We start from the raw sequence: 27,055 nt of genomic DNA on the forward strand, positions 1-27,055 counted from the left end.
TATTTCACCCGGGGCAAAGAATCAGTTTGGTGCCCCCCCCTTTCGGGACAAGATTAGGCAGAAGTGAGAAAGTCCCAGGCCATAGCTGTTGAGTCAGCAGTCTGTCCCCTCCCCCGTGCTCCTCTGTCGTCCCCCATGCTCCTCTGTAGTCCCCCTGCTCCTCTGGTCCTCCCCCTGCTTCTCTGTTCCCCCCAGGTGAGCGCTGTGGGGAGGGAGAGACAGAGGAGCAGAGGGCGGCGGTCCGCTGTCACTAAAGCCGGCCCACTGAGCCATCGACCCACCGGGAAACTCCCTGTAGTTCCAATGGCCAGTCCGTCCTTGGTTCCCTCCATTGTCATTGGCTGCCAGGAGATCATTCAAGTCCTTTGGGTTGAACTATCTGGAGATCTTTGGTGGTCACATGAACAGATCTCCCTCCATGGAGGAAACATCTCAGCCTCGGATTACCCCCGTGACCCATTCCCATCCCATACAAGCTGCTGGTCTCCAGATCCCGGGACCCCCAATGAAGGCAACAAGTTCACCGGAATCCCACCCACCTGGTCGATGGTGTTGAAGTCGGCAGAGAATCTGTTCAGGATACTTCCCAGGGGCGTCGTCTCGAAGAACCTGAAGAGGAGAAATCATGAAAATGTGACGATTATATAAAACATTCTTCTCGGGGCGGAGACTTGTCATGTCCAACGAGGATGTTCATTGGTGCGTTTCTGTCCCACAATCCCCGTCGGCATCTACATGTGACATCAGCCAGGATGGGGATGATGTCATTGCTGAGTTAGGGGATTATTGGCATCACTGATTGGCCAGAGAGGACACACAACTGTCAGCTCGGGGTTCCCGAGTCTGTATGGATACTATAGGGGAACGGAACGCGTGGGGCGGAGCCTCACTGAGACCACGAGGGGGCAATTTACCTCACTGGTACCAGAAACTGAGAATGTACCTCACTGGTGCCAGGAACTGGAAATTACCTTACTGGTGCCAGGAACTGGGAATTTACCTCACTGGTGCCAGGAACTGGGAATTACCTCACGGGTGCCAGGAACTGGGAATTACCTCACGGGTGCCGGGAACTGGAAATTACCTTACTGGTGCCAGGAACTGGGCATTACCTCACAGGTGCCAGGAACTGGGCATTACCTCACTGGTGCCAGGAACTGGGCATTACCTCATGGGTGCCAGGAACTGGGCATTACCTCACTGGTGCCAGGAACTGGGCATTACCTCATGGGTATTGGGAACTGGAACTTTACCTCACGGGTGCCGGGAACTGGAAATTACCTCACTGGTGCCAGGAACTGGGCATTACCTCACTGGTGCCAGGAACTGGGCATTACCTCATGGGTATTGGGAACTGGAACTTTACCTCACGGGTGCCGGGAACTGGAAATTACCTCACTGGTGCCAGGAACTGGGCATTACCTCACTGGTGCCAGGAACTGGGCATTACCTCATGGGTGCCAGGATGATGGCGTTTAGAAGGCTGTTGTGCAGTTTCTTGGCGACTCGCAGGCCGGTCCATTCAATGGCGATGGAGGTGGACAGACACATGGTAATGGCGAGGCAGGAGAGGACGCTGAACACCATGGAGTACGGAGAATGGTCGAAGTCACAGCTCTGCGGGGAAAGCACAGAGGTCAGGAGGGTCGGCACCTCCCTGGATGGAGATAGATTGTAAGCTCTTGGGAATAACGGCGGACAGTGGAGTCACCTCTCCGGTACAGTTGGACGGCGACGTGTTGGAAATGGCGTCCCAGGTCCACTTGGCCAACCAGAAGTCGACGGCGACCAGCAGAGAGTGTTTGAGGAGTTGGGAGAAGACAAGGATGGGAAGGAGGAGAATCCCGGCTGAGCTCAGATATTTCCCACACGCCCTCCACGGCATCTTCGCCCTCTGATGGAGGACCGAGGAGAGGTTGTCATCATCATCCTCCTCACTCTCCGATATCTCCTCTGTGCAACGGGAGAGCGTGTCAGTAAGAGGGGGTGAGGGCATTACGGGGGGTGATGTCAGTATGGGGGGGGGGCTGAGGTCAGTATGGGGGGGGGATGATATTAGTGGGGGGGGAGGTCATTATGGGGGGGGTGATATCAGTATGGGGGGGGTTTCAGTAGGGGGGGGCGGGATGATATTAGTGGGGGGAGGGTGATGATGTCAGTATGGGGGGGGGATGATATTAGTGGGGGGTGATATCAGTATGGGGGGGGTTTCAGTAGGGGGGGGGCGGGATGATATTAGTGGGGGGAGGGTGATGATGTCAGTATGGGGGGGGGGGGGATGATTCAGTTTGCATGTGTTGCGCTATATACGTTTCTCACTCACTCAGATCTTCTATTTCCAGCCTCACCTTCATCTTCCTCCTCCTCCTCGTCTTGCAGCGATTCCCGGGAGCTCAACGATCTCTTCTTCCTCTCCACTGGAGTCTTCCTCTCTATAATCTCCTGCAGGAAATACAAAAAAAATTCACATTTCATCGGCTGCACAACAAAGAGAACCCGACTTTACCGCCGGCATCCAATGTGCGCAGAAGAAGCCATCGCATGCCGGAAGTGCGCAACACTCCCACCGGACTAGATCTGTCCACCTGTGTGCAGAGCAATCATCCTCATCACCACCCTCATCATCCTCCACATCATCATCACCACCATCCTCATCACCACCCTCATCATCCTCCACATCATCATCACCACCATCCTCATCACCATCCTCCTCATCATCACCACCATCATCATCCTCCACATCATCATCACCACCATCCTCATCACCACCATCATCATCCTCCACATCCTCATCACCACCATCCTCATCACCACCATCATCATCCTCCACATCCTCATCACCACCATCCTCATCACCACCATCATCATCCTCCACATCATCATCACCACCATCATCATCATCCTCCACATCATCATCACCACCCTCATCATCCTCCACATCATCATCACCACCATCCTCATCACCATCCTCCTCATCATCACCACCATCACCATCCTCCTCATCATCACCACCATCCTCATCACCACCATCATCATCATCCTCCTCATCACCACCATCCTCATCACCATCATCCTCAGGGAAGATTTATACTCTACACAAAGCCAAGGATGACTTATTAAGGAGGAAAGTGGGAGAGTCATGTGACCAATCTGTGTATTAGGATGTCCCCGTATGGGACGGCACCATTCACCAGCCCAGTACTGGGCGTCATTCTGACCTCTGACCCCCCCCCCCCCCCGAGTCCATTCACCAGCCCAGTACTGGGCGTCATTCTGACCTCTGACCCCCCCCCCCCCCCCCCGAGTCCATTCACCAGCCCAGTACTGGGCGTCATTCTGACCTCTGACCCCCCCCCCCCCGAGTCCATTCACCAGCCCAGTACTGGGCGTCATTCTGACCTCTGACCCCCCCCCCCCCCCGAGCCCATTCACCAGCCCAGTACTGGGCGTCATTCCCACCACTGAAGCACCTTTTCCAGCTCCTGGTCCTGCCGGTTCATCAGCGTTTTCCAATGTTCATAAAGTTCGGGGTCAGATTTCTGGATGTCCTTCAAGGTTCCCTCTCTCTGGATCGTCCCGTCCTTCATAGAGATAATCTACAGAGAGACACAAAGAAACGCCATGAGACCCGAGTACTATATACTGTATATATCAGCCCTCAAAATTTCCACTCGCCTGCTAGCATTTGGCGAGTAGATTTAAGCTGGGGGCGAGTGATGCCAGGGCTGCATGACCAATCTGTGCCTACACTTAGAGTCCCGATGAGATTGGCGGCCGAAGAGGAAAGGTGCATGCGCGGGAAAAGTAGTCTGGTGAGCCGCGCACAGGCAGAGCAGTACACAGGTGCTCTCCTTACAATTCTCATTAAGCCATGGGACCTGATAGTATGACCTCTCTGAGCCTCCCCCCTCCCCCGACCAATGTAGCTGGAGAGCAGAAAGTAATGAGCGAAAATTACCACTCCGGTGCAGCGCTCACTGAAAGTTGCCCTGACATGAGAGCGACAGCCTTCTAGTTTGTGCCGTTTTCTTCTCCTTGTGCTCTATGTAAGTGTCCAACGGTTTAGCCTGAGCACTGTGAACAGACTGGTCTCAATGTGCGCTGTGCGCTGTCAGTGTGTGCTGTGCGCTGTCAGTGTGCGCTGTCAGTGTGCGCTGTCAGTGTGTGCTGTGCGCTGTCAGTGTGCGCTGTGCGCTGTCAGTGTGCGCTGTGCGCTGTCAGTGTGCGCTGTGCGCTGTCAGTGTGCGCTGTCAGTGTGTGCTGTGCGCTGTCAGTGTGTGCTGTGCGCTGTCAGTGTGCGCTGTCAGTGTGCGCTGTCAGTGTGTGCTGTGCGCTGTCAGTGTGTGCTGTGCGCTGTCAGTGTGTGCTGTGCGCTGTCAGTGTGCGCTGTCAGTGTGCGCTGTCAGTGTGTGCTGTGCGCTGTCAGTGTGTGCTGTGCGCTGTGCTATGGTGTCAGTGTGCGCTGTCAGTGTGTGCTGTGCGCTGTCAGTGTGCGCTGTGCTATGGTGTCAATGGCTATGCAGTTGTGTGGATCTCAGCGCTGGATTGTACTCCCTCCCGCTGTGCTGCAGCTCCTCTCCTCTCTGCCAGCCTGAATAAAAGGTCTGGTCTGCCCCCAGTGCCCTGTCCCTCTGGTCTCCCCCCAGTGCCCTGTCCCTCTGGTCTGCCCCCAGTGCCCTGTCCCTCTGGTCTGCCCCCCAGTGCCCTGTCCCTCTGCTCTGCCCCCAGTGCCCTGTCCCTCTGGTCTGCCCCCAGTGCCCTGTCCCTCTGGTCTGACCCCCAGTGCCCTGTCCCTCTGGTCTGCCCCCAGTGCCCTGTCCCTCTGGTCTGCCCCCCAGTGCCCTGTCCCATTTTGTTGAAGTTGTTGTTGGTAATATTTAATTTTGTAACTTGATTCTGCATAAAACATTGTCATTCCATGAGATAATCTACGAGGGCGTGTTTACGGGTGCAATTAGGCGCAGGGCAGTGTATGAATTAGGTGGGGCAACTGCTGGCGAGTAACTCTTGAGGCCTGGCTAGTAGCTCAGGACTTGAAATTTTGAGCCCTGGTATATATTATATCTCCCCCCCCCCACATATGCAGTACATTCTGTATACTACAATCCTATGTATAGACAGTTACCAGGAAGAGCATGAGCGCCCCCCTTACCCAGTCAGCATGGATGAGGTACTGCAGCTTGTGTGTGACCAGAACCGTCGTCCTCTTATTGTCTCTCAGCATCTTCAGAATCCCATCCTGCATCAGGTGATCGCTCAGGTGAATATCCAGAGCAGAGAACGGGTCATCCTGGGGGGTCAGAGGAGAGCCAGACATTAGAGTGTAAGCTCCTCTGTACAGAGACTGATGTGACTGACTCTGATCTCTGTACAGCACTGCGGTATATGTCAGAGCTATACACCCTCACCGGACACTTTATTAGGTCCCCCTTGCTAGTAGTGAGTTGGACCCCCTTTATTAGGTCTCCCTTGCTAGTAGTGGGTTGGACCCCCTTTATTAGGTCCCCCTTTCTAGTAGTGAGTTGGACCCCCTTTAATAGGTCCCCCTTTCTAGTAGCGGGTTGGACCCCCTTTATTAGGTCCCCCTTGCTAGTAGCGGGTTGGACCCCCTTTATTAGGTCCCCCTTGCTAGTAGCGGGTTGGACCTCCTTTATTAGGTCCCCCTTTCTAGTAGCGGGTTGGACCCCCTTTATTAGGTCCCCCTTGCTAGTAGCGAGTTGGACCCCCTTTAATAGGTCCCCCTTGCTAGTAGCGGGTTGGACCCCCTTTATTAGGTCACCCTTGCTAGTAGCGGGTTGGCCCCCCCTTTATTAGGTCCCCCTTGCTAGTAGCGGGTTGGACCCCCTTTATTAGGTCACCCTTGCTAGTAGCGGGTTGGCCCCCCCTTTATTAGGTCCCCCTTGCTAGTAGTGAGTTGGACCCCCTTTATTAGGTCACCCTTGCTAGTAGCGGGTTGGCCCCCCCTTTATTAGGTCCCCCTTGCTAGAAGCGGGTTGGACCCCCTTTATTAGGTCCCCCTTGCTAGTAGTGAGTTGGACCCCCTTTAATAGGTCCCCCTTGCTAGTAGCGGGTTGGACCCCCTTTATTAGGTCACCCTTGCTAGTAGCGGGTTGGCCCCCCTTTATTAGGTCCCCCTTGCTAGTAGTGGGTTGGACCCCCTTTAATAGGTCCCCCTTGCTAGTAGCGGGTTGGACCCCCTTTATTAGGTCCCCCTTGCTAGTAGTGGGTTGGACCCCCTTTATTAGGTCCCCCTTGCTAGTAGCGGGTTGGACCCCCTTTATTAGGTCACCCTTGCTAGTAGCGGGTTGGCCCCCCCTTTATTAGGTCCCCCTTGCTAGTAGTGGGTTGGACCCCCTTTAATAGGTCCCCCTTGCTAGTAGCGGGTTGGACCCCCTTTATTAGGTCCCCCTTGCTAGTAGTGGGTTGGACCCCCTTTATTAGGTCCCCCTTGCTAGTAGTGGGTTGGACCCCCTTTATTAGGTCACCCTTGCTAGTAGCGGGTTGGCCCCCCCTTTATTAGGTCCTCCTTGCTAGTAGAGGGTTGGACCCCCTTTATTAGGTCCCCCTTGCTAGTAGCGGGTTGGACCCCCTTTATTAGGTCCCCCTTGCTAGTAGCGGGTTGGACCCCCTTTATTAGGTCCCCCTTGCTAGTAGTGGGTTGGACCCCCTTTATTAGGTCCCCCTTGCTAGTAGTGGGTTGGACCCCCTTTATTAGGTCACCCTTGCTAGTAGCGGGTTGGCCCCCCCTTTATTAGGTCCTCCTTGCTAGTAGAGGGTTGGACCCCCTTTATTAGGTCCCCCTTGCTAGTAGCGGGTTGGACCCCCTTTATTAGGTCCCCCTTGCTAGTAGCGGGTTGGACCCCCTTTATTAGGTCCCCCTTGCTAGTAGCGGGTTGGACAGTGGCGGCTGGTGCTCATCATTTTTTGGAGGGGTGCAAACAAATCGAAAAGTGTGAAAAAAAACCTTATTAATTGAAGCCACTGTGACATCATATATGGTTTAGACATTAATGGCTGTGTGTTGAGTTATTTGTTATACAAGCTGTACACCCCCCCCCCCCCTGTGTACACTCCTCCCCCCCCGTGGACACCCCTCCCCCCTGTACCCTCCCCCCCCCCCTGTGTACACCCCCCCCCCCCCTGTACACTCACTACACAACATTGTAGATACAAAGTGTCATTTCTTCAGTGTTGTCACATGAAAAGATACAAGAAATGTCACCGAGGGGTGTACTTACTTTTGTCGGATACTGTAAATATTATATATATAACAGTGATAACACGTAGCGGCTCTGATGTTTCCTGGGAGGGGGAGGGTATAGATTTTGTGATTTGATCTGATTATTTAGTATTAGCGAGTCTCTCAGTCGGGAACATTGGTCGGAATTCTGCGCTAATCCCGGCATTGTTGTTATTATGGGAAATGCAGGATAGTGGGGGCAGAGAGCAATGGGCAGATAGCGGGGGGCAGAGAAAATGCAGGATAGTGGGGGCAGATAGCGGGGGGGCAGAGAGCGAGGGGGCAGAGAGCGAGGGGGCAGAGTTCAGGGGGCAGAGAGCGGGGAGCAGATAGAGACAGATCTCTATTGTGATCTGTCCATTGCCACCAGTCATCAGACCGCGGCCAAGTCGTCGCCCCCCCCCCCCCCCCCGGTCCTGTCCATCTTTACAACCAACAACATCTGCCGCTTACCAGGAAGACGACGCTGGTCTGCTGGTAGAGAGCGCGGGCCACGCTGATTCGCTGACGCTGACCTCCGGACAGGTTTATACCCTGAAAGTCACATGACAACCATCACTGAACAGGTATACGGGGAGTATATACTAATCACCCCAAGTCACCCATTAGAACCCCCCCCCCCCCATCATAACAGAATATGTGACGACCCCCCCAGTCCTATCATAAAGTATGAGCCCCCCCCCCCCATCATAATAGAATATGAGACCCCCCTCCCCCCAGTCGTATCATAAAGTATGAGACCACCCGGTCCTATCATAACCCAATATCATAATAATGGATGTCTTCTTATCATATATGGGGGGATGGGCGCTCACCCTCTCTCCGATCTGCGTCTGATCTCCATGCGGAAGAATATCGATGTCCGGTTGCAGAGAACAGGCGTCAATTACAGCTTTATATCTGCCAATCAAATATAATCTCTTTATATTGGTCAGGTGACTGTAATAGAGACATTTCCACATCATTAGCCGCTCAGATCTGAATGTTTCCCCAATATCACCTTGTGTGACCTCATGTGACCTACTATGACCTCATGTGACCTACCGTGACCTCATGTGACCTACCGTGACCTCATGTGACCTCCTGCTACCACGTTACCTACCGTGACCTACTATGACCTCATGTGACCTACCGTGACCTCATGTGACCTACCGTGACCTCATGTGACCTACCGTGACCTCATGTGACCTACCGTGACCTCATGTGACCTCCCGCTACCACATGTTACCTACCGTGACCTACTATGACCTCATGTGACCTACCGTGACCTCATGTGACCTACCGTGACCTGGCATGACCTGGAGTGAAAACCCCCATAATCCTCCCTCATTGACCAATGACCACCCACATCTCACAATGGTCCCCCCAGGACTGACAAGCCTCCATGGCCCCCCTAAATGACTGGTGACCACCCACATCCCACAATGGTCCACCCCCCGGAGTGACAACCCCCATGATTGCCTCCATGTGAATGAGGACCACCCACATCTAACAATGGTACCCCCTAGGACTGTTAACCCTCCATGGCCTGCCTGACCGACAACCATCCAGATCTCACAATGGTCCCCCCACAAGCCTCCATGACCCCCCTCACTGACTGCTGACAACCCACTTATTTGCCCCTTCATTGACTGATGTCCACCCACATCTTACAATAGTCCAACCTAGGACTGACAACCTCCAGAACCTAAATCATTGAATGACAACCATCCACAAATTAAAATGCCCCACATATGGCTGACAACCCTCATGACCCCCTAAATTGACTGATGACCACCCACAGTCTCCTGATCGTGAGTCCCAGTGGTCCCCTTGATATGGTGGCTGTATGGGGGTGACGGTTCCCAACACAGTGTGGGGTCCCCCCTATGGTCCGATATACAGATGGGAGGCCTGGACCAGTCAGGACAGAGTGAGGAATCGTACTTCTGTTTAATGAAGGGGCTCTCGAAGGTGATGTTCTCCTCCACGGTGGTGTTCAGCAGCCATGGCTTCTGGGAGGCGTAGGCCACCGCGCCCCTCCGCCTGGAAGAAAACATACAGAAGATGACCCCCCGCCATGAGCTCTGTAATAGACGCCACAAAGAGTGTGAGCTCCTCTGACCCCTCCTCAATGCCAGACCCCCCTCATAGGACAGACCCCCCTCAAAGGACAAGACCCCCCCTCATAGGACAGATCCCCCCTCAAAGGACAAGACCCCCCCCTCAAAGGACAATACCCCCCCCTCATAGGACAGATCCCCCCCCTCATAGGACAAGACCCCCCCCCCTCTCATAGGACAGACCCCCCGCCATGAGCTCTGTAATAGACGCCAAAGAGTGTGAGCTCCTCTGACCCCTCCTCAATGCCAGACCCCCCTCATAGGACAGATCCCCCTCATAGGACAAGACCCCCCTCATAGGACAGATCCCCCTTCCTCATAAGACAGACCCCCCCCCCCTCATAAGACAGACCCCCCCTCATAGGACAGATCCCCCTCCTATAACCAAATACAAGTCCAAAGGAGAAAGAAGGTTTGCTTTCCAGGGCCCCAGGCTTTGGAATGCTTTACCAACCAGCATTCGGTTGGAGCAAAACCACCTAACTTTCAGAAGGCAGATCAAAACCCTGCTTTTCTGAAAGGCATGAGACACAAACAACAAGCGCCCAGAGGCGATTCAGTTCGCATGTGCCGCGCTATATAAATTTTTCATTCATTCATTCATTCATTCAGGACAAGACCCCCCCTCATAGGACAGATCCCCCCTTCCTCATAGGACAGACCCCCCCCTCATAAGACAGACCCCCCCCTCATAAGACAGACCCCCTTTCATAGGACAAGACCCCCCTCTCTCATAGGACAAGACCCCCCCCCACTCATAGGACAGACCCCCCCTCATAGGACAGACCCCCCCTCATAAGACAGACCCCCCCTCATAGGACAGACCCCCCTCAAAGGACAAGACCCCCCCCTCTCATAGGACAGACCCCCCTCAAAGGACAAGACCCCCCCCCTCTCATAGGACAGACCCCCCGCCATGAGCTCTGTAATAGACGCCACAAAGAGTGTGAGCTCCTCTGACCCCTCCTCAATGCCAGACCCCCCTCATAGGACAAGACCCCCCCTCATAGGACAGATCCCCCCTTCCTCATAGGACAGACCCCCCCCCCTCATAAGACAGACCCCCTTTCATAGGACATGACCCCCCTTCCTCATAGGACAAGACCCCCCCCACTCATAGGACAGACCCCCCCCTCATAGGACAGACCCCCCCCCTCATAGGACAGACCCCCCCCCCCCCCATAGGACCGGTCCTCCAAACCTGGCATGTGCTCCATGAGGGGTAAGAGGGGCATTAGAGGGATGGCACATGTCAGTGGGTGGGTGACACTTCTATAAGTATGATAAAGGTACCCCCTATAGGAAAGTATACAGATATACAGGTAGGTGGAACCCTTAATAGGTAGGTGACCTTCTTTGAAGATAGATACACAGGCAGACAGGTAGAGGACACCCTCCACAGGTAGGTACACAATGATACAGGTAGGTATCCTGTATTGATGATCACATCATAGAACTCAGAAGACAATTAATGACACCCCCAAAGACAAACAGCCCCCCTGACCACTTACCTCCTGTCTATAAATGTGTCTGACAGGAGCAATGGCGGAGTACACAGAACTGATCATAAATCAATTGCCCCCCCCTCCCCCACCATTCCTGAGAGGGACAATCAATACAACAACCAATAAAACGTCTGCTGTGTGAGTCTATCCAATCCCACATCTGATTAATATTAATTCTCCGCCGGGTGTCATCAGACGCATCACCCGGATCATCCCCGCCGGCTGCCAACATCTGTGCGATCCGATTTCCTCTGTAATCGTATTACCCCCCCCCCCCCCCCAGGGGATCACTTCTAATTAAATAGAATTCCGTCCCGGCTTCATTATTACTGGCTGCAGCCTTGGAGACGTTCCGTATCACAGAGATCAGAGCGTCACATTCCCCGTCTGACTGCAGGAGAGACAATGGGGGGGACAGAGTGAGACCGCTAATATACCGAGAGACCAATCAGATGACAGATTTCATCGGAATACCGGGATACGTGGGGTACAAAGAGGAATGTCCCTGGACCCCCCTCCTCCTATTCTCTGGATATTATCCCTTACCCTCCCCCCCCCCCCCAATGTCCCCGGACCCCCCTCCTCCTATTCTCTGGATATTATCCCTTACCCTCCCCCCCCCCCCCAATGTCCCCGGACCCCCCTCCTCCTATTCTCTGGATATTATCCCTTACCCTCCCCCCCCCCAATGTCCCCGAACCCCCTTCCCATTTCCTGGATATTATCCCTTACCCCCCTAATGTCCCCAGACCCCCCTCCTCCTATTCCATGGATATTATCCCTTACCCCCCTAATGTCCCCAGACCCCCCTCCTCCTATTCCATGGATATTATCCCTTACCCCCCCTTAATGTCCCCGGACCCCTCCTATCCCCTTTATATTATCCCTTACCCCCCCCCCCCCCCTAATGTCCCCAGACCCCCCTCCTCCTATCCCCTTAATATTATCCCTTACCCCCCCCCCTAATGTCCCCAGATCTCAGATGGATTCCATGCTGCATCATTTTATACTGATCCCTATACAATAAACCAATCCTCAGAGAACTGAATTCCTCCAATGTATTACCTGATCTCCACATCGATGGCGGTCTCTCTCTCTGGGCTGTAATACAGGAATAGGGATGTTAGATGGCAATAATGACTGTACACATCACATGATATAACATGGGGGTCAGCCATGGACCCGTCATGGATGGGGGGGGTCAGCCATGGACCCGTCATGGATGGGGGGGGTCAGCCATGGACCCGTCATGGATGGGGGGGTCAGCCATGGACCCGTCATGGATGGGGGGTCAGCCATGGACCCGTCATGGATGGGGGGGTCAGCCATGGACCCGTCATGGATGGGGGGGTCAGCCATGGACCCGTCATGGATGGGGGGGGTCAGCCATGGACCCGTCATGGATGGGGGGGGTCAGCCATGGACCTGTCATGGATGGGGGGGTCAGCCATGGACCCGTCATGGATGGGGGGGTCAGCCATGGACCCGTCATGGATGGGGGGGGTCAGCCATGGACCCGTCATGGATGGGGGGGTCAGCCATGGACCCGTCATGGATGGGGGGGTCAGCCATGGACCCGTCATGGATGGGGGGGGTCAGCCATGGACCCGTCATGGATGGGGGGGGGGTCAGCCATGGACCCGTCAGGGATGGGGGGGGGGTCAGCCATGGACCCGTCGTGGATGGGGGGGGGGTCAGCCATGGACCCGTCGTGGATGGGGGGGGGTCAGCCATGGACCCGTCGTGGATGGGGGGGGGTCAGCCATGGACCCGTCGTGGATGGGGGGGGGTCAGCCATGGACCCGTCATGGATGGGGGGGGGTCAGCCATGGACCCGTCATGGATGGGGGGTCAGCCATGGACCCGTCATGGATGGGGGGGTCAGCCATGGACCCGTCATGGATGGGGGGGTCAGCCATGGACCCGTCATGGATGGGGGGGTCAGCCATGGACCCGTCATGGATGGGGGGGTCAGCCATGGACCCGTCATGGATGGGGGGGGTCAGCCATGGACCCGTCGTGGATGGGGGGGTCAGCCATGGACCCGTCGTGGATGGGGGGGGTCAGCCATGGACCCGTCGTGGATGGGGGGGGTCAGCCATGGATGGAGGTCAGTCGTTGGATGGAGGTCAGTCATGGATGGGGGGTCAGTCGTGGATGGAGGTCAGTCATGGATGGAGGTCAGTCATGGATGGAGGTCAGTCATGGATGGAGTTCAGTCATGGATGGGGGTCAGTCGTGGATGGATGTCAGTCGTGGATGGGGGTCAGTCGTGGATGGGGGTCAGTCATGGATGGAGGTCAGTCATGGATGGAGTTCAGTCGTGGATGGGGGTCAGTCGTGGATGGAGGTCAGCCATGGATGGAGTTCAGTCATGGATGGAGTTCAGTCATGGATGGAGTTCAGTCATGGATGGGGGTCAGTCGTGGATGGAGGTCAGTCATGGATGGGGGTCAGTCGTGGATGGAGGTCAGCCATGGATGGAGTTCAGTCATGGATGGAGTTCAGTCGTGGATGGGGGGTCAGTCGTGGATGGGGGGTCAGTCGTGGATGGGGGTCAGTCGTGGATGGGGGGTCAGTCATGGATGGGGGTCAGTCGTGGATGGGGGTCAGTCGTGGATGGGGGTCAGTCGTGGATGGGGGGTCAGTCGTTGGATGGAGGTCAGTCGTTGGATGGAGGTCAGTCGTTGGATGGAGGTCAGTCGTTGGATGGAGGTCAGTCGTGGATGGGGGGTCAGTCGTTGGATGGAGGTCAGTCGTTGGATGGAGGTCAGTCGTTGGATGGAGGTCAGTCGTTGGATGGAGGTCAGTCGTTGGATGGATGTCAGCCATGGATGGGGGTCAGTCGTGGATGGGGGGTCAGTCGTTGGATGGAGGTCAGTCGTTGGATGGAGGTCAGTCATGGATGGGGGTCAGTCGTGGATGGGGGGTCAGTCGTGGATGGGGGGTCAGTCGTTGGATGGAGGTCAGTCGTTGGATGGAGGTCAGTCGTTGGATGGAGGTCAGTCGTTGGATGGAGGTCAGTCGTTGGATGGAGGTCAGTCGTTGGATGGATGTCAGCCATGGATGGGGGTCAGTCGTTGGATGGAGGTCAGTCGTTGGATGGAGGTCAGTCGTTGGATGGAGGTCAGTCGTTGGATGGAGGTCAGTCGTTGGATGGAGGTCAGCCATGGATGGGGGTCAGTCGTTGGATGGAGGTCAGTCGTTGGATGGAGGTCAGTCGTTGGATGGGGGTCAGTCGTTGGATGGAGGTCAGTCGTTGGATGGAGGTCAGTCGTTGGATGGAGGTCAGTCGTTGGATGGAGGTCAGTCGTTGGATGGAGGTCAGTCGTTGGATGGAGGTCAGTCGTTGGATGGAGGTCAGCCATGGATGGGGGTCAGTCGTTGGATGGGGGTCAGTCGTTGGATGGAGGTCAGTCGTGGATGGGGGGTCAGCCGTGGATGGGGGGTCAGTCGTTGGATGGAGGTCAGTCGTTGGATGGAGGTCAGTCGTTGGATGGAGGTCAGTCGTGGATGGGGGTCAGTCGTGGATGGGGGGTCAGCCGTGGATGGGGGGTCAGTCGTTGGATGGAGGTCAGTCGTTGGATGGAGGTCAGTCATGGATGGGGGTCAGTCATGGATGGGGGGTCAGCCGTGGATGGGGGGTCAGTCGTTGGATGGAGGTCAGTCGTTGGATGGAGGTCAGTCGTTGGATGGAGGTCAGTCGTTGGATGGATGTCAGCCATGGATGGGGGTCAGTCGTTGGATGGGGGTCAGTCGTTGGATGGAGGTCAGTCGTGGATGGGGGGTCAGCCGTGGATGGGGGGTCAGTCGTTGGATGGAGGTCAGTCGTTGGATGGAGGTCAGTCATGGATGGGGGTCAGTCGTGGATGGGGGGTCAGCCGTGGATGGGGGGTCAGTCGTGGATGGGGGGTCAGCCATGGATGGGGGTCAGTCGTGGATGGGGGGTCAGTCATGGATGGAGGTCAGTCATGGATGGAGGTCAGTCGTGGATGGGGGTCAGTCATGGATGGGGGGTCAGTCGTGGATGGGGGGTCAGCCATGGATGGGGGTCAGTCGTGGATGGGGGTCAGTCATGGATGGGGGTCAGTCGTGGATGGGGGTCAGTCGTGGATGGGGGTCAGTCGTGGATGGGGGGTCAGTCGTTGGATGGGGGGTCAGTCGTTGGATGGAGGTCAGTCGTTGGATGGAGGTCAGCCATGGATGGGGGTCAGTAATAAATCTGTGTGTTTGGCCCTCGGGCTCCGATGGGACACGTCTCATATGACATTGGCTGCGTTTGGCGTTGGTTGGGTGGGGAGATCCGGATCTGATGCCTATTTTTGGGTCTGTCTATTTCTGGAGTCGCGGTCTCACCTGAGGTCCTCTCCGGTCTCGCTGTCGGCGACGTTGCTGAAAACAGGAAACATTTTTTATCAGATTCTTCTCCTCAATACACAAATCACACGGCACATTACCCGCAGAACAGCCATTATATGCGCACTGCGCACAGATTGTCCAATCCCAGGACTCGGTAAGTGTTTCATTGCTGAGATCAGCCATCGTCCGAACACAACAAACAATCGGATTGTCTCTTATCAGTGCAGCAACCAGAATGAGACTCATTACCCGGAGAGAGGAGGACATGGAAACCAATGGGAGACGTTTACTGCATGAGGTCCATCTGTCCCCCGGGAGATAATGACCCGGGCCAGGAGGGTCACCGACACGTTTACACCCGGCACAGGCGGACCAACAAATGTTCCTCCAACAATGTTCCTCCAACAATGTTCCTCCAACAAATGTTCCTTCAACAATGTTCCTCCAACAATGTTCCTCCAACAAATGTTCCTTCAACACCGGAAAAATTGTAGAATATACCTCACACAGACCCCCCAATGTCCCCCAAATCCACAGACAGGACACACAGACCCCCCAATGTACCCCAAATCCACAGAGAGAACACACAGACCCCCCCAAATCCACAGAGAGAACACACAGACCCCCCCAAATCCACAGAGAGGACACACAGACCCCCCAATGTACCCCAAATCCACAGAGAGAACACACAGACCCCCCAATGTACCCCAAATCCACAGAGAGAACACACAGACCCCCCAATGTCCCCCAAATCCACAGACAGGACACACAGACCCCCCAATGTACCCCAAATCCACAGAGAGAACACACAGACCCCCCCAAATCCACAGAGAGAACACACAGACCCCCCCAAATCCACAGAGAGGACACACAGACCCCCCAATGTACCCCAAATCCACAGAGAGAACACACAGACCCCCCAATGTACCCCAAATCCACAGAGAGAACACACAGACCCCCCCCCCCAATGTACCCCAAATCCACAGAGAGGACACACAGACCCCCCAATGTACCCCAAATCCACAGAGCGAACACACAGACCCCCCAATGTACCCCAAATCCACAGAGAGAACACACAGACCCCCCCCCCAATGTACCCCAAATCCACAGAGAGGACACACAGACCCCCCAATGTCCCGAAATCCTCAGAGAGAACACACAGACCCCCCCCCAATGTCCCCCAAATCCACAGAGAGAACACACAGACCCCCCAATGTACCCCAAATCCACAGAGACCCCCCAATATACCCCAAATCCACAGAGAGAACACACAGACCCCCCCCCAAATCCACAGAGAGAACACACAGACCCCCCCCAAATCCACAGAGAGAACACACAGACCCCCCCCAATGTCCCCCAAATCCACAGAGAGAACACACAGACCCCCCAATGTACCCCAAATCCACAGAGACCCCCCAATGTACCCCAAATCCACAGAGAGAACACACAGACCCCCCCCCCAAATCCACAGAGAGAACACACAGACCCCCCCCCAAATCCACAGAGAGAACACACAGACCCCCCCCAAATCCACAGAGAGAACACACAGACCCCCCAATGTCCCCCAAATCCACAGAGAGAACACACACCCCCCCCAATGTCCCCCAAATCCACAGAGAGAACACACAGACCCCCCCCCAATGTCCCCCAAATCCACAGAGAGAACACACAGACCCCCCCCAATGTCCCCCAAATCCACAGAGAGAACACACAGACCCCCCCCAATGTCCCCCAAATCCACAGAGAGAACACACAGACCCCCCCCCAATGTCCCCCAAATCCACAGAGAGAACACACAGACCCCCCCCCAATGTCCCCCAAATCCACAGAGAGAACACACAGACCCCCCCCAATGTCCCCCAAATCCACAGAGAGAACACACAGACCCCCCAGAGAGAACACACAGACCCCCCCAGAGAGAACACACAGACCCCCCCAGAGAGAACACACAGACCTCCATTATTTCGGGGGAGCGGGACGCTGACAGTGGGGAAAGGACTGACCTGTTCCAGCTCACGTCTCCCGATATCTTGTTCATCTCGCCCAGAGCAGCCAATAGAAGCGAAGATTTCCCGCATCCCACCTGCCCTACAATCATGGTCAGCTGACCTGCGGGGGAGGGGCAGAAATACACCAATAAATATCCAGAACTTCTTCTACCAATCACAGAAGATCTCTTCCATATAAAGGGGAACACCGGACACATCGCCTTCCCATCCCCCCAGAGCTCCGCCCAGTGCGACTTTTATCTTCCACCAATCACAGACAGGCGAGGACAGAAGAGTCACCTTGAGGGATCCGGATGTCGATGTTGGATAAAGTCGGAGATCCGTCCGGAGTCCAAGTGAAGAATCCATTACTGATCTGCAAGGAAGACGAGACTTCAGTGACCGACCAATCACATCCCGGCCAATCGCATCCCGGCCAATCGCATCCCGGCCAATCGCATCCCGACCAATCGCATCCCGGCCAATCGCATCCCAGCCAATCACATCCCGGCCAATCACATCCCGACCAATCACATCCCAGCCAATCACATCCCAGCCAATCACATCCCGGCCAATCACATCCGACCAATCACATCCCAGCCAATCACATCCCAACCAATCACATCCCAGCCAATCACATCCCGGCCAATCACATCCTGACCAATCACATCCCAACCAATCACATGCCGGCCAATCACATCCCAACCAATCACATGCCGGCCAATCGCATCCCAACCAATCACATGCCGGCCAATCGCATCCCAACCAATCACATGCCGGCCAATCGCATCCCGACCAATCGCATTCCGACCAATCGCATCCCGGCCAATCGCATCCCGACCAATCACATCCCGGCCAATCACCCCGGCCAATCACATCCTGACCAATCACATCCCAACCAATCACATGCCGGCCAATCGCATCCCGGCCAATCGCATCCCGGCCAATCGCATCCCGGCCAATCGCATCCCGACCAATCGCATCCCGACCAATCGCATCCCGGCCAATCGCATCCCGACCAATCGCATCCCGGCCAATCGCATCCCGACCAATCACATCCCGGCCAATCACCCCGGCCAATCGCATCCCGACCAATCACATCCCGGCCAATCACATCCGACCAATCACATCCTGACCAATCACATCCCAACCAATCACATGCCGGCCAATCGCATCCCAACCAATCGCATCCCGGCCAATCGCATCCCGGCCAATCGCATCCCGACCAATCGCATCCCGGCCAATCGCATCCCGACCAATCGCATCCCGGCCAATCGCATCCCAGCCAATCACATCCCAGCCAATCACATCCCGGCCAATCACATCCCGGCCAATCACATCCCAACCAATCACATGCCGGCCAATCGCATCCCAGCCAATCACATGCCGGCCAATCGCATCCCAACCAATCACATGCCGGCCAATCGCATCCCGACCAATCGCATTCCGACCAATCGCATCCCGGCCAATCGCATCCCGACCAATCGCATCCCGGCCAATCGCATCCCGGCGAATCGCATCCCGGCCAATCGCATCCCGACCAATCACATCCCGGCCAATCACCCCGGCCAATCGCATCCCGACCAATCACATCCCGGCCAATCACATCCGACCAATCACATCCCGGCCAATCACCCCGGCCAATCACATCCTGACCAATCACATCCTGACCAATCACATCCCAACCAATCGCATCCCGACCAATCACATCCGACCAATCACATCCCGGCCAATCACCCCGGCCAATCACATCCTGACCAATCACATCCTGACCAATCACATCCCAACCAATCACATCCCAACCAATCGCATCCCGACCAATCGCATCCCGGCCAATCGCATCCCGGCCAATCGCATCCCGACCAATCGCATCCCGGCCAATCGCATCCCGACCAATCGCATCCCGGCCAATCGCATCCCAGCCAATCACATCCCGGCCAATCACATCCCGGCCAATCACATCCCGGCCAATCACCCCGGCCAATCGCATCCCGACCAATCACATCCCGGCCAATCACATCCCAGCCAATCACATCCCGGCCAATCACATCCGACCAATCACATCCTGACCAATCACATCCCAACCAATCACATGCCGGCCAATCACATCCCAACCAATCACATGCCGGCCAATCGCATCCCAACCAATCACATGCCGGCCAATCGCATCCCAACCAATCGCATTCCGACCAATCGCATCCCGGCCAATCGCATCCCGACCAATCGCATCCCGGCCAATCGCATCCCGACCAATCACATCCCGGCCAATCACCCCGGCCAATCACATCCTGACCAATCACATCCCAACCAATCACATGCCGGCCAATCGCATCCCGGCCAATCGCATCCCGACCAATCGCATCCCGGCCAATCGCATCCCGGCCAATCGCATCCCGGCCAATCGCATCCCGACCAATCGCATCCCGGCCAATCGCATCCCGACCAATCGCATCCCGACCAATCACATCCCGGCCAATCACCCCGGCCAATCGCATCCCGACCAATCACATCCCGGCCAATCACATCCGACCAATCACATCCTGACCAATCACATCCCAACCAATCACATGCCGGCCAATCGCATCCCAACCAATCGCATCCCGACCAATCGCATCCCGGCCAATCGCATCCCGGCCAATCGCATCCCGACCAATCGCATCCCGGCCAATCGCATCCCGACCAATCGCATCCCGACCAATCGCATCCCGGCCAATCGCATCCCGACCAATCGCATCCCGGCCAATCGCATCCCGACCAATCGCATCCCGGCCAATCGCATCCCGACCAATCACATCCCGGCCAATCACCCCGGCCAATCGCATCCCGACCAATCACATCCCGGCCAATCACATCCGACCAATCACATCCCAACCAATCACATGCCGGCCAATCGCATCCCAACCAATCGCATCCCGACCAATCGCATCGCGGCCAATCGCATCCCGGCCAATCGCATCCCGACCAATCGCATCCCGGCCAATCGCATCCCGACCAATCGCATCCCGGCCAATCGCATCCCGACCAATCGCATCCCGACCAATCACATCCCGACCAATCACCCCGGCCAATCACATCCGACCAATCACATCCCAGCCAATCACATCCCGACCAATCACATCCTGACCAATCACATCCCAGCCAATCACATCCCGACCAATCACATCCCGGCCAATCACATCCCGGCCAATCACATCCCGGCCAATCACGTCCCGGCCAATCACGTCCCGGCCAATCACGTCCCGGCCAATCACGTCCCAGCCAATCACATCCCGACCAATCACGTCCCAGCCAATCACATCCCAGCCAATCACATCCCAGCCAATCACATCCCAGCCAATCACATCAGTATAGACCCAGTACAAGTCCAGTATAGAACCGCAAGATTACAATATCACGTAGACCCTCCCCCAGTCTATATATAGAATTATTGATCATTATTCATTTATCTCCCGGTGATCAGGGAACGATCTGCTGGTGACAACGATCGGTTTATGAATTGGGAGGATCTCGGGGATCTGCTGTGTGTGGTGGGAAGGGACGGATAGTGATGGATGGGTGGGGGAGGGGAGGGGGTTAATATTGAGTGTCACACAGTGGGGGCCCCTCGGTGTCACCTTTATAAGATACTCGTTCCCCTCCGTGTTGTTAGCGCCTCTTCTCTGCTGGAAGTTGAACGCGCTCCAGTCTTCTCTGATTGGCCGTTTACGGTTTACGACTTTGAGTGGCTGCGTCGGAGCGAGAAGACAGAGACGGTGAGTGCGGCACCTCGGGGGAGGGGCGTGGGAGGTGACAACTAGTACTGGGAGTGACAACGCCACTGACAACTTACCACCGCCTGGTACTTGTTCTGTGACCCCGCCTTCCGGCACGGCAAACATTTATCCGTCTCCTCGCCGATCTCCTCGCTGGAGAAAAACTCGCTGAGCTTCTGGACGCTGCGAGGAGGAAAGACGACAGAAAGCAATCGATTATTACCGATAACCTGATCGATAAACAGGACAATCAATCAATTATTACCGATAACCTGATCGATAAACACGACAATCAATCAATTATTACCGATAACCTGATCGATAAACACGACAATCAATCAATTATTACCGATAACCTGATCGAGAGATATGACAGAGCAAGATCAATTATTACCGATAACCTGATCGAGAGATATGACAGAGCGAGATCAATTATTACTGATAACCTGATCGAGAAATATGACAGAGCGAGATCAATTATTACCGATAACCTGATCGATAAACACGACAATCAATTATTACTGATAACCTGATCGATAAACAGGACAATCAATCAATTATTACCGATAACCTGATCGATAAACAGGACAATCAATCAATTATTACTGATAACCTGATCGATAAACAGGACAATCAATCAATTATTACTGATAACCTGATCGATAAACAGGACAATCAATCAATTATTACTGATAACCTGATCGATAAACAGGACAATCAATCAATTATTACTGATAACCTGATCGATAAACACGACAATCAATCAATTATTACTGATAACCTGATCGATAAACAGGACAATCAATCAATTATTACCGATAACCTGATCGATAAACACGACAATCAATCAATTATTACCGATAACCTGATCGAGAGATATGACAGAGCGAGATCAATTATTACCGATAACCTGATCGAGAGATATGACAGAGCGAGATCAATTATTACTGATAACCTGATCGAGAGATATGACAGAGCGAGATCAATTATTACTGATAACCTGATCGAGAGATATGACAGAGCGAGATCAATTATTACCGATAACCTGATCGAGAGATATGACAGAGCGAGATCAATTATTACCGATAACCTGATCGATAAACACGACAATCAATTATTACTGATAACCTGATCAATAAACAGGACAATCAATCAATTATTACCGATAACCTGATCGATAAACAGGACAATCAATCAATTATTACTGATAACCTGATCGATAAACACGACAATCAATCAATTATTACTGATAACCTGATCGATAAACACGACAATCAATTATTACTGATAACCTGATCGATAAACACGACAATCAATTATTACTGATAATGAGACGCTGCAAGTATAAAAACTGCTGACTGCGCAATTCTAAATAAATCGCCCATCCCCCGCCATCAGCCATTAGAGGTGTGTAATTTGCATGTCTCCGCCCACCATCGTCAGATTATATTCAGAATGAAGGATGATTTCTTATTGGTCGGGAGGAGATGAGATCGGTTCACGTTGGATGAACTGCGGTGCTGTGAATAGAAGGAGGAGTCAGAGGGACGATCCCCTCCAATCACAGAAGAGACCAGACAGAGGAGGTGTGACGGTTCTGTACGTTCCTCCATAGGAGAGATCGCGGCGCTCGCGGTGGAGATGGGGAATCGGTGAAGACATAATGTGTGGGGGAGGGGCACCGCATACTCGCTCCCTATGTAATACTTTACAAAGACCCCACAGCGCCCCCCGCACACCGCTGACATTTCCCCCCGCAGTTTCTTCCGGGTTCGCGGGCTCCGGCAGTACATGATATTTACATCACCTATAGGGGAGTCTTATTATAGGATCACCTATAGGGGAGTCTTATCGTAGGATCACCCACAGGGAAGTCTTATTATAGGATCACCCATAGGGAAGTCTTATTATAGGATCACCTATAGGGAAGTCTTATTATAGGATCACCTATAGGGGAGTATTATCATAGGATCACCCATAGGAAATGCCTTATTATAGGATCACCTATAGAGTAGTCTTATCACATGATCACCTATAGGGAAGTCTTATTATAGGATCGCCCATAGGGGAGTATTATCATGGGATCACCTATAGGAAATGTCTTATTATAGGATCACCCATAGGGAATGTCTCATTATAGGATCACCCATAGGGGAGTCTTATCATAGGATCACCTATAGGAAATGTCTCATTATAGGATCACCTATAGGGGAGTCTTGTAATATGATCACCCATAGGGAATGTCTTATTATAGGATCACCTATAGGAAATGTCTCATTATAGGATCACCTATAGGGGAGTCTTGTAATACGATCACCTATATAGAAATGTCTTTACCCCCCCCCCCCCATGTTATGTTATTGTGGATTTTTTCCTCTCTTTTATACTATTTGTACAATAAATAATGAGATGATACGATTGGGCCAATCACGTCTTACGACCGAACATGTCTGCTGATATTTGTCCGCGGTCCAGTTTCAGCAGACATGTTTGGTCGTCTGTACAGCCGAGCGGACAGGATTCCAGCGTACATTTGCCCGCCGGGCCTTTTTCCAGCGGGCAAATATTCCTAAACGTGTTTAGAAACATGGCCGCTGGAATCCTGTCCGTCGGACATGTTCGGTCGTCTGTACAGACCTACCGTACATGTCCGAGCGGCCGCCATCCCTCGCATGCGTGGAAGCATTGAACTGCCAGGGCCGCGCACGTCGCCGCGTCATCGTCGCGGCGACGGCGCGGCCTCGTCGCCGCGTATCGTGTACACGCGGATTTCTGTATGATGGTTAATACAGCCATCATACAGAAATCTCCGGGCGGGCATGTACGGTGAAAACGGTCCGGTTTCATCGTACATGTTTGCCCGTCTGTACGAGGCCTTACAGATAATATCTCCATAGTGAATGGACTGGCGCCGGTCCGGTACGCGGTGTGAGGTCCGCGATCCTGCGCTGTATATTGCGACACGATTGGCCGATCACGTCTTACAGATAATATCTCCATAGTGAATGGACTGGCGCCGGTCCGGTACGCGGTGTGAGGTCCGCGATCCTGCGCTGTATATTGCGACACGATTGGCCGATCACGTCTTACAGATAATATCTCCATAGTGAATGGACTGGCGCCGGTCCGGTACGCGGTGTGAGGTCCGCGATCCTGCGCTGTATATTGCGATACGATTGGGCCGATCACGTCTTACAGATAATATCTCCATAGTGAATGGACTGGCGCCGGTCCGGTACGCGGTGTGAGGTCCGCGATCCTGCGCTGTATATTGCGATACGATTGGGCCGATCACGTCTTACAGATAATATCTCCATAGTGAATGGACTGGCGCCGGTCCGGTACGCGGTGTGAGGTCCGCGATCCTGCGCTGTATATTGCGATACGATTGGGCCGATCACGTCTTACAGATAATATCTCCATTGTGAATGGACTGGCGGCGGTCCGGTACGCGGTGTGAGGTCCGCGATCCTGCGCTGTATATTGCGATACGATTGGGCCGATCACGTCTTACAGATAATATCTCCATAGTGAATGGACTGGCGCCGGTCCGGTACGCGGTGTGAGGTCCGCGATCCTGCGCTGTATATTGCGATACGATTGGCCGATCACGTCTTACAGATAATATCTCCATAGTGAATGGACTGGCGGCGGTCCGGTACGCGGTGTGAGGTCCGCGATCCTGCGCTGTATATTGCGACACGATTGGCCGATCACGTCTTACAGATAATATCTCCATAGTGAATGGACTGGCGGCGGTCCGGTACGCGGTGTGAGGTCCGCGATCCTGCGCTGTATATTGCGACACGATTGGCCGATCACGTCTTACAGATAATATCTCCATAGTGAATGGACTGGCGCCGGTCCGGTACGCGGTGTGAGGTCCGCGATCCTGCGCTGTATATTGCGATACGATTGGGCCGATCACGTCTTACAGATATCTCCATAGTGAATGGACTGGCGCCGGTCCGGTACGCGGTGTGAGGTCCGCGATCCTGCGCTGTATATTGCGACACGATTGGCCGATCACGTCTTACAGATAATATCTCCATAGTGAATGGACTGGCGCCGGTCCGGTACGCGGTGTGAGGTCCGCGATCCTGCGCTGTATATTGCGATACGATTGGGCCGATCACGTCTTACAGATAATATCTCCATTGTGAATGGACTGGCGGCGGTCCGGTACGCGGTGTGAGGTCCGCGATCCTGCGCTGTATATTGCGATACGATTGGCCGATCACGTCTTACAGATAATATCTCCATAGTGAATGGACTGGCGGCGGTCCGGTACGCGGTGTGAGGTCCGCGATCCTGCGCTGTATATTGCGATACGATTGGGCCGATCACGTCTTACAGATAATATCTCCATAGTGAATGGACTGGCGGCGGTCCGGTACGCGGTGTGAGGTCCGCGATCCTGTGCTGTATATTGCGATACGATTGGCCGATCACATCTTACAGATAATATCTCCATTGTGAATGGACTGGCGGCGGTCCGGTACGCGGTGTGAGGTCCGCGATCCTGCGCTGTATATTGCGATACGATTGGCCGATCACGTCTTACAGATAATATCTCCATAGTGAATGGACTGGCGCCGGTCCGGTACGCGGTGTGAGGTCCGCGATCCTGCGCTGTATATTGCGATACGATTGGGCCGATCACGTCTTACAGATAATATCTCCATAGTGAATGGACTGGCGCCGGTCCGGTACGCGGTGTGAGGTCCGCGATCCTGCGCTGTATATTGCGATACGATTGGCCGATCACGTCTTACAGATAATATCTCCATAGTGAATGGACTGGCGGCGGTCCGGTACGCGGTGTGAGGTCCGCGATCCTGCGCTGTATATTGCGACACGATTGGCCGATCACGTCTTACAGATAATATCTCCATAGTGAATGGACTGGCGGCGGTCCGGTACGCGGTGTGAGGTCCGCGATCCTGCGCTGTATATTGCGACACGATTGGCCGATCACGTCTTACAGATAATATCTCCATAGTGAATGGACTGGCGCCGGTCCGGTACGCGGTGTGAGGTCCGCGATCCTGCGCTGTATATTGCGATACGATTGGGCCGATCACGTCTTACAGATATCTCCATAGTGAATGGACTGGCGCCGGTCCGGTACGCGGTGTGAGGTCCGCGATCCTGCGCTGTATATTGCGACACGATTGGCCGATCACGTCTTACAGATAATATCTCCATAGTGAATGGACTGGCGCCGGTCCGGTACGCGGTGTGAGGTCCGCGATCCTGCGCTGTATATTGCGATACGATTGGGCCGATCACGTCTTACAGATAATATCTCCATTGTGAATGGACTGGCGGCGGTCCGGTACGCGGTGTGAGGTCCGCGATCCTGCGCTGTATATTGCGATACGATTGGCCGATCACGTCTTACAGATAATATCTCCATAGTGAATGGACTGGCGGCGGTCCGGTACGCGGTGTGAGGTCCGCGATCCTGCGCTGTATATTGCGATACGATTGGGCCGATCACGTCTTACAGATAATATCTCCATAGTGAATGGACTGGCGGCGGTCCGGTACGCGGTGTGAGGTCCGCGATCCTGCGCTGTATATTGCGATACGATTGGGCCGATCACGTCTTACAGATAATATCTCCATAGTGAATGGACTGGCGGCGGTCCGGTACGCGGTGTGAGGTCCGCGATCCTGCGCTGTATATTGCGATACGATTGGCCGATCACGTCTTACAGATAATATCTCCATAGTGAATGGACTGGCGCCGGTCCGGTACGCGGTGTGAGGTCCGCGATCCTGCGCTGTATATTGCGATACGATTGGCCGATCACATGGATAATATTCTATGATGCAATGTCAGCGCTGCATTGCTGTATATTGTGTGAAACGATCGGCGTCTCTCCTGTGGAATCTCATTTCTCATCTGCTGGATAATTGTCAGACTTCTCCGGACTCCGTGACACATAATCCCGAATAAATCCAATTATATCCTTAACTGCGGCACTTCATCCGCGGGGAGCCATTATCTGGTAATAGAGAGGCCGGAGAGTGATAGAAATACAGAGAGAAGACGCACCGCGTGTGCGGAGCTCCAACACAGGATCATCTGCACCAATCACAG

At 54.2% G+C, this 27,055-nt stretch overlaps 1 protein-coding gene across 2 annotated transcripts in view; it reads right to left on the bottom strand.

The window, feature by feature from the left end:
- The window catches only part of ABCC8 (ATP binding cassette subfamily C member 8), a 70,296-nt gene that overhangs the window by 17,393 nt on the left and 25,848 nt on the right, over window positions 1-27,055 (bottom strand). Inside the window, exons 6-20 of one of the 2 annotated variants that reach the window (XM_040334501.1) lie at window positions 21,024-21,129; window positions 20,809-20,919; window positions 17,495-17,570; window positions 17,210-17,315; window positions 15,204-15,239; window positions 11,913-11,948; window positions 9,167-9,265; window positions 8,056-8,140; window positions 7,694-7,774; window positions 5,153-5,290; window positions 3,471-3,596; window positions 2,349-2,442; window positions 1,712-1,953; window positions 1,451-1,617; window positions 540-609 (exon numbers count right to left, since the gene is read on the bottom strand). In XM_040334501.1, coding sequence (XP_040190435.1) covers window positions 540-609; window positions 1,451-1,617; window positions 1,712-1,953; window positions 2,349-2,442; window positions 3,471-3,596; window positions 5,153-5,290; window positions 7,694-7,774; window positions 8,056-8,140; window positions 9,167-9,265; window positions 11,913-11,948; window positions 15,204-15,239; window positions 17,210-17,315; window positions 17,495-17,570; window positions 20,809-20,919; window positions 21,024-21,129 — 1,573 coding nt within the window. The remainder of the gene's footprint in view (window positions 1-539; window positions 610-1,450; window positions 1,618-1,711; window positions 1,954-2,348; window positions 2,443-3,470; window positions 3,597-5,152; window positions 5,291-7,693; window positions 7,775-8,055; window positions 8,141-9,166; window positions 9,266-11,912; window positions 11,949-15,203; window positions 15,240-17,209; window positions 17,316-17,494; window positions 17,571-20,808; window positions 20,920-21,023; window positions 21,130-27,055) is intronic. The other variant, XM_040334502.1, reaches the window with a different exon arrangement.

The sequence above is a fragment of the Rana temporaria genome, assembly GCF_905171775.1.
Source record: "Rana temporaria chromosome 11 unlocalized genomic scaffold, aRanTem1.1 chr11z, whole genome shotgun sequence".
NCBI classification, from domain to species: domain Eukaryota; kingdom Metazoa; phylum Chordata; class Amphibia; order Anura; family Ranidae; genus Rana; species Rana temporaria.